Genomic DNA, 14,472 nt, shown 5'->3' with positions numbered 1-14,472 from the left:
CTAAGTAGCCATTTTAATGCTTCCCAATGAGGGGGGCCAGGATTTGACATATATCTACTCAAGCAACTGATGGCATAGGCAACATCAGGTCTAGTGCATACCATTAGGAACATAATAGAGCCAATCACATTAGAGTAGGGGATCTTACTCATTTTTTGCATATCATTTTCAGATTGGGGGCATTGGCTTTTACTAAGTTGAAAATGGGCAGCCAAGGGAACAGTAGTGGGTTTCGAATTTTCCATAGAAAACTTTTTGAGGATAGACAAAAGATACGTTTTCTGGTTTAAGAGAATAGAAGAAGTTTTTCTGTCCCTAATAATGCTCATGCCGAGAATCTGTTTTGCATTGCCAAGGTCTTTCATTTCAAAGGTTTTGCATAGATCATTTTGAAGACAATGGATAAGATGTAAGCTAGGACTTGCAATTAACATGTCATCAACATATAGTACCAGAAAAATCGGAGTAGTATCAACATATTTAAAATAGAGGCAGTGATCATAGTTACTCCTAGAGAAACTTAAAGACAGCATAAATTCATCAAACTTTTTATTCCATTGACGAGGTGATTGTTTCAAGCCATATAAAGATTTTTTCAGTAAACATACGTGGTCAGGTTTAGAAGTATCAGAAAAGCCAAAAGGTTGATACATGTAGATATTTTCATCTAGGTCACCATGCAAGAATGCAGTTTTCACATCCATCTGTTTTAATTCCCAATCATGATAGGCAGTAAGAGCAAGTATAATCCTGACAGTAGTGTATTTGACAACAGGTGAAAAAATTTCATTATAGTCTATGCCTTCTTTTTGAGTGAAGCCCTTAGCAACTAATCTAGCTTTGTATTTTATGGGGTTTTCTTGCTTTATCTTGAACAGCCATTTACAATCAACGATGGAAGCGTTTTTGGGTTTAGGAACTAGGATCCAAGTTTTGTTGTCTTTTAAAGATTTCATTTCTTCATTCATAGCATTTAGCCATTTGTCAGATTTTAAGGCTTCTTCGACACTAGATGGTTCTCCTAGTTCAATGTTCAAGCTTGTGTGAAAATCTCTAAGTCTTGAAGGTATCCTAGTTTGTCTTCTATCCCTATCCCTAGCAAGTTGGTAGTTATCGAGGGGATTTTGTGGAGGGTTTGTGACTCCTGTGTTTTCCTGATTTTCTATATTTTGTTCTTGGTTGTTACTTAATCCCTCCCCTTCTTGGTTATCCTCTAGGTCTACTTTATTAAAAGTGGTTTCTTGTTCTATGGGTTTGGTTCTAGCTAAACAAGGCATTTCATTTTCATTAAAAGTAACATCTCGACTGATTAGAACCTTAAAACCAGGTTGACACCTAACCCATAATCTATAGCCTTTTACTCCTTCAGGATAACCAATAAAAATACATTTAAGGGATCTAGGTTCAAGTTTATCACTATTTTGATGAACAAAAGCAGAACATCCAAACACGCGCAAACCAGATAAATCAGGCAGTTTTCCATTCCACATAAAATCAGGAGTTTTACCAAATAAAGGCACAGAAGGAGACAAGTTTATGAGGTGTGCAGCAGTTAAGACAGCTTCACCCCAAAAAGATTTAGGTAAACCAGAACTGATTAACAGGCATCTAACTTTTTCAAGTAAAGTACGATTCATGCGTTCAGCTACCCCATTTTGTTGAGGGGTATAAGGATTAGTCTTATGCCTTTTTATGCCAAATTTGTCACACATTTCAGAAAACTGTTGATTACAAAACTCTAATCCATTATCAGTCCTAAGAGATTTTAATTTCTTACTAGTTTGATTTTCAACAAAGATTTTCCATTTTTCGAACTTATCGAAAACTTCAGATTTATGTTTTATCAGAAAAACAAACACTTTACGAGAGTAGTTATCAATAATTGACAAAAAATATCGATTACCACCATGGGTGGGCACATTAGAAGGACCCCACACATCCGCATGAACATAATCTAAGATGCAAGTAGACATAGATGGGTTTGGGGATGGGGATGTAGGAAAATGGACTCTATGATGCTTTCCCATAATACATTCATCACAAAATTCTAATTTTCCAAGACAGTCATTCAAAATTCCATCTTTTCTCAAAAAATCCAGTCCCTTCATGCTGATGTGACCAAGCCTTTTATGCCACAGATTGGTTTTATTGTTTTCAAGAGCAGATGCAGCAATATTTTCATAAGTAGCAGTGCAGATATACAAATTTCATTTTCGTTCAGCTTTAAAAACGACTAAGGATCCTTTCATCACTTTCATTATGCCCTTGCCCCATCTACCTTCTAATCCCTCTTCCTCTAATGCAGCACATGATATCAAGTTATGACTTAAGTCAGGGATATACCTGATATTTTTCAAAATCATTTTATATCCTTCCTCAAAACATAACGAAATGTCACCCAGACCTTTTATTTCGCATTTTTTCTCATTAGCCATGGACACAAAGCCAACATGCTCATATCTCAGATTAGAAAAAATGTCTTTGAATGGACTCATATGAAATGTGCAGCCAGAATCAATCAACCATTCATTCATGTCAAAGGAATTTACAGAGTTCACTTCATACACAGTAAAAACTTCCCCATTTGATTCAATAGTCACATTATTGGTTCTGTCTTTATCATCATAATTTCTGTCTTTGTTTTCACGTCTAGGTTTTCTGCAGTCTTTTATATAATGGCCTTTTATTCCACAATTATAACACCGTCTATCTTTTATCTTATCATTTTTAAGGCTGGTTTCTCTTGACCTAGACTTACTCCTACTATAGTTATTTCTACTTCTACTTCTACTATTATATCTAGGATTAAAATTCCTAAACTTAGTCCTACCTCTGACAGCATTTATCTCATGTTGGTTCTGACTGGGTTTATTAACCTTAAGGTCTAATTCTTTACTTTTTAAACCATTTACTACTGTTTCTAGATTAACACTATCTCTTCCATACTTAATGGCAGCCTTAACATCTGAGTAGGATTCGGGTATGGCATTCAAAAGTACTATGGGGGAATACTCATCTATATATTTATCACCAGTGAGTTTAATATCTTGAATGAGTTTAGTGAAGTCATCTAAGTTTTCATCAATGTTTTTAGAAAGATCGAGTTTATACCTGAAGAATTTTTCTAGCAAGAATAGTTTGTTAGGCAATGAGATTTCAGTGTATAATTCTTCTAATTTGTCCCATAAGGCTTTTGAGGATTCTAATTACCTACTTTTCGTAAAACAGTATCAGAAAGATTTAATATAATAGAAGAATAGGCAAATTCATCGTTTTCTTGCTTCTTTTCTTCAGAAATGGTTTCAACATACCTACCATCTATAGCTTTGAAAACTTTTTGTTGAATGAGTATGCCTTTCATTTTTTGTTGCCAAATCGAGAAATCGGTTTTTCCGTCAAACGGTTGAAGGCTGTAACCAGCCATTTTTGAAAAACAATTTTGGAAAAAATTCGTTCGGTTTTGAAAGAAACACGACAGAAAATTTTTTTTAAAGAAGCAGATTTTTGGGGCAATAATCAGAAAACACAATTTACAGTAGCAACTACCGAATAACAGCAGATAAGGTACTCAGATTTCAAACTAAATCAGCAGAGTGTACAACAGAAGAAACTAATCAGTAGTCGATGAATGTATGAGAAAAATAACCTCAGGAATATCACACAGGTTACCAAGATAGATGCAGTTAATAACAACAACAGCAATTATCAGAAATAGCAGGTATCGAAAACAAATGTCAACAGTAATCAGCAGATTTAGCACAAGCCGGGGCTCACCAGCCTGAGTCCCGTCTAGATACCCGACGACCTCGGGGGTCCGGCCAAGAGGGATATCAGGGGGTTTTTGCCGCGGTAAACAGGGATAGTAACAGGGTAAACAGTATAATAGTAATATAAAACTGTAAAAGAAAGAGCGAGAAATAAGAACCAGAGGAGGGGTTTATCGAACGTTACCGCCACCAAGGATCACCACGGGTCAGAGATGCTGGCTCTGATACCACTGTAGGGAATAACCCTCCAGTGGTATTTCTTTCAAATAATAGCCTATCAACTATTACAGATGAACGGAGTACGAAACTCCTCAATATTACAGGCCGAAAATAACAAATATTACAGAACAGAATATAACAAAGAAACAGAAAGAAATAGAACAACGAATCAACTGTTTGGATGTGGCTCAGGAGATAGAGCCAGATCCAATCTTAAAGGGACACGGTCACAAATACCGTACCCAACCACACACGGCAAGCCCTCACGGTTGCTCCACAACACTCGGCACCCAACCAAGACCCGAACACAAAGATCGGACACTCTCACTTTCACAAAGAACACTCTCAGAGTAGATATCACGAAGAACAAGAGTAGAAAACAGATTTCCTTTTTCCGGCCGAGACTTTTAGGGGAAATGGAACCTCCGTATTTATAGGCTAGAAATCATCCGGAGATATAGTTTGTTAGGCAGTTTCTGCGGTTTCCTAAGAGCCATTAGGTTGGCCCTTAGAAACCGCCGGAAACGGACGGGAGAGGAAGACCGAACGGACATCTCGGTTTAGAGAGAGAGAGAAGGAGGAAGCGGCGGAACCGAATGGAGAGAGAGAGAGAACTGATTAGGGTTTGAGGATAAGGGGGTACATATATTAGTCAAACCGGGTCGGGCAGAGTGGAGCGGGTCGGGTACCGGGTTGGGGCCTCCAGGTGGTAATGGGCTTGATGTGGGTGGGCTTCCGGATTTGGGCCACTTTTTCTAACAATGATAATTCTGAATCAACATAAGACTACGTTTAGACTGATAAACCGGCACTTTTAAGTTCAGATAGCCAACACCAGTAGTCCATCGCTTTTGTCTATACTTCATATACAACAATCCTGGAAAACTGGATGCAAGTTGTCCACAAATTTGTTTGATGTTGTATCATTACAGAGTGGTAGATTCGAACCTTGTCCTAAACAAGCTAATCAGTTCGACCAAGCACTTGCCGTCTATTTTCATTGTTCACATCATTGCCGCAAAAGACCCTTCAACTCTTTGACAATGTGAAAATCAAAATTTCAGCTTTACCTCTATCTATCCGAGGGACAGGGGGGGGAGGCCTTTGGTGTCCTTTCCAGTCAAGATTGATTACACTGACAGTTGTAATCACATGTTGCTTTGGTTCCAAATGTTATGACAATTGATGTAACAGTATATCTAGATTGTATTACCAAAATAATGACATCAAATAAAAGCACGCTGCAGAAGGCAATGCAATTCTCACATGTTGTACAATAACCAAAAGAAAAGTAACAATTTTGCAGAATCAACTTACTGCATCTGCTATTTATCCAGTGTTCAAGTGGAATGATGGACTCGACAACACGTTACAAGAAAACAGACAAGATTTCTGCAGTCTGGACATCTAGTTTCTAGATTCTCTTTAAATAGTCAACACAACCACTTCAATCGGTTCTATTCTTTCTATCAGTGATGCAAACTGAAAATGTTCCAAAGTGCAGCAAAGAAATTGCTAAGAGAACGCCTCCAGTATCTTCATAGTGACACTAATGCTACATTCAAAAACCACAAAGTGGTAATGTTTGATGACTGATGGTCGTCAATGTCTAAGATGTCTAATACAGGTGGTACACGTAAGATCTTCCATGCGGAAAGAGAGGCAAACCAAATGAAGATGACAACAACTGATATGAGAATATAATACCTAACTGGAACTTTAGGATCTAATGAGCTCTAGTCATCTTCATTTTCGGCATTGCCTTCTTCATTTGACGGGCACGATCTTTAGCCTCTTTCTTGCGAAGAGCTTCAGCACTTAGCTTTGCTTCAGCCTCCTCCAACTTCTTTCTTTGCTCAGCCTTCTTTTTCTGCAAGGCCTCTTGCCTGGCATTCTGTAGTTCTCTGTAAATCTCTTGGGCAATCTTTGTTCTTGCTGCATCTGTTTTAGATCGAGCCTGATGTACAAGTCACAGTTCAGAGAGTCATCAACTATACCAAAATGCTTAAATGTTGTAGATATAATATATACTTACATGCGAGCTTAGTTTGTATCGCCCAATTAGGTCAATGTAATAAGGTACAAGAGCAACCAGTCGAGTCATGTCAGCCATGTGATTTGCATCAGGGAGAGCAAACTTAAACACCAGCATCTTTTTGTTTGAGCCCAAGTATTGGTCAGAAAAATGCATCGAGATGAAACCCTTTCCGAATTTATCAAAAGCTTTGTCACCAAAAACCTTCACAAATTCCAAAAGAAACATCTATTACAGCTCAGAGGGGAAAGAGCTAATCCATCAAACATGCACTTTTCAAGTAACTATTGGAGACATAACATTGACTCCTTTCTTATGTAGAAAAAACTTTACAAAGAAATGATAGAGAAAATTTTGGGGAAGATAGAAATGTTGATTGCACGCATCAAGCAAACAATTGCCAAAAGTGAATATTGTAAAGGAAAGAATGTTACATAAAGTGTTACATTAAACAAAACATGGATGTAGAAAATGAATCCACAATATCTTGGGACAGTGAGTGACAGTTTCGGATGTATGAAAACACTTGAGCTTAACAGGCTGGTTATACAGAACAGACCACTTCAGATTGTTGAAAGCATAAAGAAACTCAACCACGTCAGAAGTTTGAGTAAATAACAGTTGAATTAACCCAGCTTCTAAAGATTACGACCTTAAGCTTACACCTCCCCCCCCAAAAAAAAAAAAGGCACGAGTATAGATGCCTCATTTGCTCCTTCTCAACCAGCTAATAACTGAAATCTTACAGAAATCCCATTGCTCTAGCATACAGAATGCACAGATCCAGTGAGCTAAACTACTAAGTTTTAACAATATTGAGAAGATAACTCATAATAGCAGCATAAATACACTTCCATAAACCAAAGTAAAAAAGAGAATGAAAGCCACAAATCATAAACCAGTACCTGCTCAAGCACAGCATCAGTGATCAAATCCCCAGCAACCTCCTTAGACTCGGCCACTATCTGCAGCTCATCAGCAACCCATTTCCTCCCGTTCGGAGGATTCACCAACCCTGCCAACCTCTGCAAGTCTCTCAGCTCCTTCTGCATCGTCTTTGCCAACTTCTTTCTTGCCAAAGCAAAAACCACCTGATCCATTGCATCATCATTCATATAAACCTCAAATGTGATCTCATCCTTGCAGGGTACCACCATATTATACAACCTCGAAATCAAATCATGCCGACTCTTCAGCTCCATCGTGGCCAGCAATCCCGAGCAAAACCTTCTACCGCTTGCATAAAATTTAAACACATTCTTCCCCTCCTGCAATAACAGTGGGGAGTCATCGGTGTCCCCCACTCCCAACAAACTGAAATTCTTGTCAAAAATCGAGTCTTTAGTAGCAAATTTGCTAGCCCAGGCCAAGGCTAAATTCTCATTCTCTCTTTTCCCCGTAAAATAATTAATCGTAAACACAATCAAGAACGAAACGCACGCAATTTCAACCGAATACGAACCAAGCCTCTTCAGAAATTTCACATCCGATTTCGGGTCTTTATCTAAATTTTCAGAGCTCGGACTGGGATCAGATTCAGAACCAGCACTATCAGATTCAGGAACCCCCTCAATCTCGGGCGTTGAAATTACGTTCTGAGGAATACCTTCAAATTCATCTTCATCCCAGTACTCAAAAGCCGATGTGGAAGGGGGCTTCGTGCTCTGATCGGAGGGCGGGGACTGAATCTGGGATTTTTCGGACTCCGGAGGACCGTGGTGAGACTCGGAAGTGGGAGTGGAGAGAGAGATAGGGGGAGGCGGGGTGCGAAGAGGCGGAACATCGTCGGTTTTTGGGTCTCCAAAGGCAAAATCTTCATCTTCTTCAGCATCGAACCCCTCAAAGTGGGGGTGGGCGGAGGTGGGGGAGGCGGAGAGGTGGTGGAGGAGGAGAGAGAAGAGGGAGAGAAGCGCGAACAGGTAGAGGAAAGCATCGCCTCTGGGGAGGAAGAGAGAGAGGGGGGAGATGAGGAAGGAGGAGGGAGATCTCTTCGCCATCGTTGAATGAATTCAGCAGAAGTTGATTTGATCTGCGAGAAAGTGTAAATATTTCCACACACTACGCCACAAAGGGCCGATATTAGTATTAGATGCTCAATAGCCTATCAAAGGGGAACAATAATTATTTGTAAATTATATATATATATATATATGTATATTGGGAGAGGCGGAGAGAGAGAGAGAGAATTCAATTTTTTTTATTTAGAAAATTGCAATTTTTTTTGTGATGATTATATCTACGGTTCTGATCTATGATCTATTTATATAAATTAATTATATTTTGTTATATAATTATAAAAATTATTTTTAATAATTAAAAGATATAATAATTTGTGTAATAATGTGATGCTTTTGATCGTATATGCATAATTTTTTAAAAATGCGAATAATTTGTTTAAATTATGTTAACATTTTTAAAAAATATAGATAATTTGTATAAATAGATTATAAATCAAAAGATGTAAATATAATTATTCATTTTTTTAACATTCCTAAAGTATTTTTCTTCATATATATATATATATATATATTAGAAATATTTTCACATTTGATACATATTCTTTTTCCCTAAGACTTTGCCTAGTATAATATTCGAGTGCATACTAATAAAAAAAATATACACAATAATCTACAAATTAATCTTTCAAAATAAACATACAATAAATTATAAAGAACTTTCTTCCAAGTCATAGGGAACCCCTCCTTTCAATGATGCCCAATGGCGTAAGTTGGAGGATAGGTTGGAGCGCTTAAGGAACGAGAACGCCAAACAAAGGGATGCCAAGAAGGAGGTGACAGGACGCTGCCAACAGTTGAGGAGGGAGGTGAGGCAATTGAAGAAAGAGACAGCCAGCCAGGAGAGTGCTCTAAAGAAAGCAGTGGAGAAGGACCAGTTATATCTATCCCAACATCATGACATTCAACTGAACCAATAGACATTCGGCTAGAACTTCTTCTTTACCTATGGGATGTTGTGGGAGCATCATCAGATGGTGAAGTAATTTGTTGTGGCTGATGGATTATGGCTTCCTTGATAACCCATGTTCGAATTTATTCACCAATTGACTATATACCCTTTAATATTTTGTGGTCTAGATTGACACAAAGCTTCAAGGGCATTCACCTCTTTTGCCTGAAAATTGTAGAAAAATAATGAATGTTGTGTTGGAAAAAAAATATTTAAAATAAAGTATGTGATATTATATAACAACGTACCACAACTTGCAACATAGGTGCGTCTCCAAGTTGGTACCCGCTTTTCACACGTCTATCAGTAGATGGCGACACGAAATTCCGTGTTATGTTGTAGTACCATTCCCAATAACCTATTTTTGTTTCTCTTCTATCGGAAATGGATAGCCTTTGTACAATCGTGTCATATCATCTTTGTCATCTAGTAATGTATTGTATGTGCTGCAAGTGCCAATCTGTGCCCGTATAATTTTCTAGAGAGATCTGATGTAGGCTCATGTCCCGAGTATCCATCGCTTTTGGAATATTTTGTCTCATCCTAAATTGGCGAGGAACCCGTTCGGGATGATGCATTTTCACTATTGCATAAAATACTAATGGACATGATGATTTCCCTAGTTGGGGATTCAAATCAGCGGCGTAAGCCATAATGACATCTGAGTCCATGTCATACGGCTGCTAGATGAACTGTAATAAATAAAACGATGAAAATTAATGCTCATTTAATTCACAGTATAAATGTACGTATAACATTAAATATAAATTACTTGATTTGCCAGCATTTCATCCAATATATTCTCTTATCACTTGGACAGTGGCTCGTACAATTCGGGCGAACGATGTACTCATAATTTCAAGTAGCACGCTGGCAGCCATAAACTAACTGTGTTTGAATTCTATTAGTTAAAATTAATTAGTGTCTTCTTATTATTTTTGTTGAATAAAGTTGGTAAAAACTAATTATACAGTAAGAAAATATTTTCAGTATAGGACTAATTACCATCATAGAGTCTGAATGTAAGTTTTCAAAAGCAAACTTTTGTTTTTTTGTCCTCTGTAATTTATCTCTTTCATATTGAATAGTAATTTTTCATCATATTATCTAATCTCACCATTAAGAGAAATACAAACGCTCAAGGTTCATTTAAGTTAATAGCCAGAGTACATACCTGCACTCATCCCAAGGGATGGCTTCACTTGTACATACTGCATCATCTAAAGAACTAATGCAAAGAAGGGGTGTGGTTACACTTCCTACAAAATTAGAACTGCTAGAACGCCTGTAATATGTATCCACAGTCTGGCAAAAGGGACATGATTCAGCTATCAAGCATTTGCCAAATGTTATGTTCCAGCAGAATCAATGTAAAAGAAATAATGAATTCCAATGCATATTTCAGCAGCTTTGTCAGTTCTTGTTGAAATGTCAACATTGTCAAGCCAAAAAAAGCTTGATTCAGGTTGTGCCTTCATCCAAAGCCAAAAATGTCACAGATGGGAAACTTATGCCTTCTGTATGTCACTGCCATTTTGGTTGTTATGTCAGTTTATATTGAAACTACTTGCTCTTTTACTAGTATCACAGATTTAAATTATAAAGTTGAGGGTTGAAGGTCCAAGGTAAGGCGGGATTGCTGTTATGAGAAGACAAATTGAGATATCAACCAGCTCAGTTGAGAAGGCAATTGACTTCATTCATTTCATATATTCTTTTGAACTGGAGCTAACATTCCAGATGCAAGAGAGATGCCGTGGTGTTATTTCAGTCTATTATCTTCACTAAAGGCAAGATAAACTCATGCTGCTTCTACATCCCTCTGCCTCTATGCTATACCACCGCCTAGTGAATCTAATGAACATGTGCTGCTATCCAGGGATTCGAGAAATCCACTACAGATTTTCAACTCGATCAATCGATCTATTGTCTTAAGTTTAACATTAAGGGAATATTTGTATCAAAAATGGCAGATGAAGTTCAAAAATTGGAAGTCCACTACAAAAATTCTAAGCACTCATGTTTTAAACTGGTATTTTGCACAAACAAGAATATATATAGTAGTCTCAAGAGATTTGTAAAACATAAAATACCTTTTTAACACCTTCCCAGTTTGATAGACGAGAAAGGACATCCTCATGCCTACAAAATTCCATGCTCAATCAAACAGCCTGCTAGTTTGAGGAAATCTAGGTGAACATTGAAATGATCGATGTATGGACTTATATATGAAAACACTTTGATGACAAAAGTGACATGTAATAAGAAAACAGAACAACAAGGTAACGAAGACATACAAATGGGCATAATCTTTCAAGCCGATGGTCAGAGCTTTATTGTAAAACCTTTGGGCAAGTTTACGGTTTATAAATCTGTCACAAATCTGGAAAAGATAAAGGAGAATCCAAGTTAAGGTAGCTCAACTGCATATAGCACAAAGCAACCGGAAAAGCAATTATTTAGGAGGACCCGACCTTTCCTACGCATATATAGTATCAGAATACATACCACATAAATAAAACATTCAGCTAGCAGAAGTTCGATACAGATTACATTAATAACTTCTAAACAAAGACAAAAAAATAAAGGAATGGCAGATAGAAAACATATAACGAAATCGAACAAATAGAATGAGACAAAAATGCAATTGTTTGATTATAGAGAGAGAAAATTTCAAAGAGAAGGAATAACAGAGAAAACCTGTTGATATATCCGTGCTGACTAGAAATTTAATTTAACATATCCAAGAAAACAAAATATTGAACATACTCAAAAATCTATTGAACAAAGTTTTCAATTTGGAAGGTACAATTGCGATTGATTTTTAACTGCTCGCTACCTCCAACAGAACTTCACATCTCCCTATTCAAAACTAAAGCTATCAGAATTATAAATGCATCATTTTCAAGAATTATACTCACTGTAATTGATACACCCCCAAGTCCGCGATGATTGCTCACAACAACATTCCAGCCATGTTTAGCCATGCTGAAAGCCAGATGTTTGACATACTGCATAAAAATATCATGGATCAGGATGAGAGAAAGCAAATGGGCTAACTGCATAAGCGTAGGAAATAAGAGAATGCTGATTTTTCTCTTACAACAGATTATGGAAATAATCAAACTTCAACGCGGACGTATGTGCACATAATGCAAACTTGGAAATATTGCTTAGTAAATTTCAGTAGAGCTAAAATGTACTTCCACATACGAGACGCTGCAGAAAGGTGATATTGGCCAAACAAAAGGTATGGATTGGGAAAAAGGGCAATAGTCCACTGGCCACTATATTTGGAATTACAAAACTCGAAGTACCTACAGTATCTCCTAATATAAAATTACACATGTAAAGACAGTGAAAATAAGCAAAAAAGATCAATTTTTTCCTATTGGACGTGAAGTGAACATCTCAAAGTCTAAGAATAACATCTGGATTGCAGAAGTAGATAATTCTAGTCTTTCATCAGTGATTGTATAGATCATAAAACTCCAAAGAGGAAAACAACTGTATTGCATGCTACCTTGGCATAATATTCTTGACTTTGAATAGATACATTGACGAAAAAGATGGTATTGGTCAAAAGAAAGACATAAGGAGTGGGAAAATAATGCAATATGCCAATGTGAACCATGTTAGAGATGTAAATATAATAGTTCCCCATATCTTCTAACAAACAACAATATGTGCGTGCTCTGGACATTGTAAAGACTAAAGAAAAGATAATTAAAAAATCACAATTATTAATGGCCATCAAACTAGACATCTGTTAAGGAACGCATCATCACACCAAATTGCCTGATCCAACACACCAAACTTCGACAAGTCCGTATACTCAAAAGTACCAAGTCACTTTCTAAAATCCATTTCAGAATTCAAGAAACTGAAAAGCAAGAAATCAAACTTCACCTTCTATAACTGACAACAGGCGAATTCCCCAAAAAATGCAAAAATACAGTCTGAAGATGCGGACTACATAACCATGGAGTTGATAAATACCTAATGCCGACAGCATAGGAAGCAAGAAAAACATAGGCAAAAACACGAGAAACCCATCAAACAAAACATGCAGCAAAACTCAACTAAATAGACGACTTTCGACGAGTCCCATACCTGCCATGAAGAACTCTACACTTTGAGACAACATCGCGGTAGAGTTGAGAGGATGGATGGAAAGTCAAAACCACTTTCTGTCCCCTCAATCCGGTGAATAAATCTTGCAGGATATGAAATTCAAGAAAATTATACAGAAACACAATAACTATCAACGATAATCCGAATAAATAGTGAGAAACCGGTATCAATAACACCGCCCTGAGCAACACCTCATATGGCGATTCAGCCGCCGCTGACTCTATTGGATTCAAGCATTCCATAGATCAACCGTGTGAAAATTATAGAAAAACGAAGCAAAGAAACTGTATGTGTGTGGTGTGTGTAGTGTGTGCAGTATGACTGAAATTTGTTTTGTCTGATATGATATAATATGAACGTTATAACTTAGGAGGCTCTCCGATCATCTGTACCCAATTCGAAGGATTTCTTGGCCACCAATAACTACCTCACACGCGTAATAAAAAAGCAATATATTACCGTTACTAACTTAGTTCTCTCTCTCTCTCTCACACACACATACACACACTATATCTATATAAATAAAAAATTTTCGAATGGGGTTTAATGTGTAATTTTTAACTTTCTTTTAAAGAAAAAGTGTAATTTATTATATGTACGTAGGAACGGCGTGCCACGATAACTAATACTAATTTTCTAATACCCAAATTTACCCTTTAAAAAAATTTGATCAGATTAGTAACATTAATATTTTTTAATAATTTTAAAATTATTTTTTTCCTCTTAACTACCGACTACTCCACATTTGTCTCTCACGTTATTTCTCCATATTTACTAGATTTTATAATTATAATTTATTATTTTACAAATTTCTTATTTTTTTCTATTATCTCACACCAAAAAAAATTTATATGCTCGCAAAAATCGCGGGATGATAACTAATTTATTAAATGTGAGGGGCTTAGAATAGCTAACTTTAATTGACAAAAAGTCTTATCAACCAAAATACACTAGGCATATTTATTTTTATGCAAAATGGCCATTTGTTTAAATTTTTTATATAATAATATTTTATTTACGTACATTTAAAATTAAAAAAATGAAAAAATATTAATTGTGATAAGTTATTTATTTTATATTTTTTTCCTTATTATACTTAAATAAAAATAATAAAAATTTAAATTATCCACTCATATTGAGTGTGTTGCTGTAGCTAAGTATATATAATATAGATTCTTTTCTATATGGTTTTAATGTAGGTATTCAAAAATCATAGATGATAGCCTAATAGTTATAATTAGCAATTTATTATGAAAATTGAATTAAAACTAATTAAATTCACAAATATTGTGATATTGGAAGTCATTTTGGCTAATAATTGCACAAAATCATAATTGATTAATTACATAA

The 14,472-nt window shown here is 36.4% G+C and overlaps 2 protein-coding genes across 7 annotated transcripts; both read right to left on the bottom strand.

Moving 5' to 3' along the window:
* LOC105172537 (uncharacterized protein At5g49945) lies at positions 5,236–8,119 on the bottom strand. Its single transcript, XM_011094017.2, has 3 exons — positions 6,927–8,119; positions 6,022–6,225; positions 5,236–5,943 (listed from the first exon to the last, which is right to left on the bottom strand). The coding sequence occupies exons 1-3, from the start codon at positions 8,016–8,018 to the stop codon at positions 5,713–5,715; spliced, it is 1,527 nt and encodes a 508-aa protein (XP_011092319.1). The 5' UTR covers positions 8,019–8,119; the 3' UTR covers positions 5,236–5,712.
* LOC105172536 lies at positions 8,581–13,528 on the bottom strand. 6 transcript variants are annotated; one of them, XR_002287884.1, is made up of 7 exons: positions 13,102–13,528; positions 11,910–11,999; positions 11,286–11,371; positions 11,082–11,159; positions 10,163–10,293; positions 9,237–9,680; positions 8,581–9,153 (listed from the first exon to the last, which is right to left on the bottom strand). XR_002287884.1 is itself a non-coding variant. In XM_020697173.1 (7 exons), exons 3-7 carry the CDS (start codon positions 11,973–11,975, stop codon positions 9,620–9,622), a joined length of 393 nt encoding a protein of 130 aa, XP_020552832.1. In that variant the 5' UTR covers positions 11,976–11,999; positions 13,102–13,204; positions 13,314–13,528; the 3' UTR covers positions 9,286–9,619. The 6 variants fall into 6 exon arrangements, 3 of the variants coding, with proteins under 3 accessions (XP_020552834.1, XP_020552832.1, XP_020552833.1); XM_020697173.1 differs by lacking the exon at positions 8,581–9,153 and having other exon boundaries at positions 9,286–9,680; positions 11,082–11,130; positions 13,102–13,204; positions 13,314–13,528; XR_002287885.1 differs by lacking the exon at positions 10,163–10,293.

This window comes from Sesamum indicum, linkage group LG10, assembly GCF_000512975.1.
Source record: "Sesamum indicum cultivar Zhongzhi No. 13 linkage group LG10, S_indicum_v1.0, whole genome shotgun sequence".
In the NCBI taxonomy this organism is placed as follows: domain Eukaryota; kingdom Viridiplantae; phylum Streptophyta; class Magnoliopsida; order Lamiales; family Pedaliaceae; genus Sesamum; species Sesamum indicum.
This window is presented reverse-complemented; position numbering and strand designations above follow the sequence as displayed.

Bases quoted from the DNA above. Each gene is read 5' to 3' on its own strand.
- LOC105172537 (XM_011094017.2), bottom strand. From the start codon at position 8,018: ATGGCGAAGAGATCTCCCTCCTCCTTCCTCATCTCCCCCCTCTCTCTC. The intron at 6,226-6,926 runs GTACTGGTTTAT...GAATTTGTGAAG, and splicing joins CTGATGCTGTGCTTGAGCAG to GTTTTTGGTGACAAAGCTTT. The intron at 5,944-6,021 runs GTAAGTATATAT...CTTGTACATCAG, and splicing joins GATACAAACTAAGCTCGCAT to GCTCGATCTAAAACAGATGC.
- LOC105172536 (XM_020697175.1), bottom strand. From the start codon at position 11,975: ATGGCTAAACATGGCTGGAATGTTGTTGTGAGCAATCATCGCGGACTT. The intron at 11,372-11,909 runs GTGAGTATAATT...TATCTTTTCCAG, and splicing joins TTGGGGGTGTATCAATTACA to ATTTGTGACAGATTTATAAA. The intron at 9,681-10,162 runs GTATGTACTCTG...TATTTATTACAG, and splicing joins ATCCCTTGGGATGAGTGCAG to TTCATCTAGCAGCCGTATGA.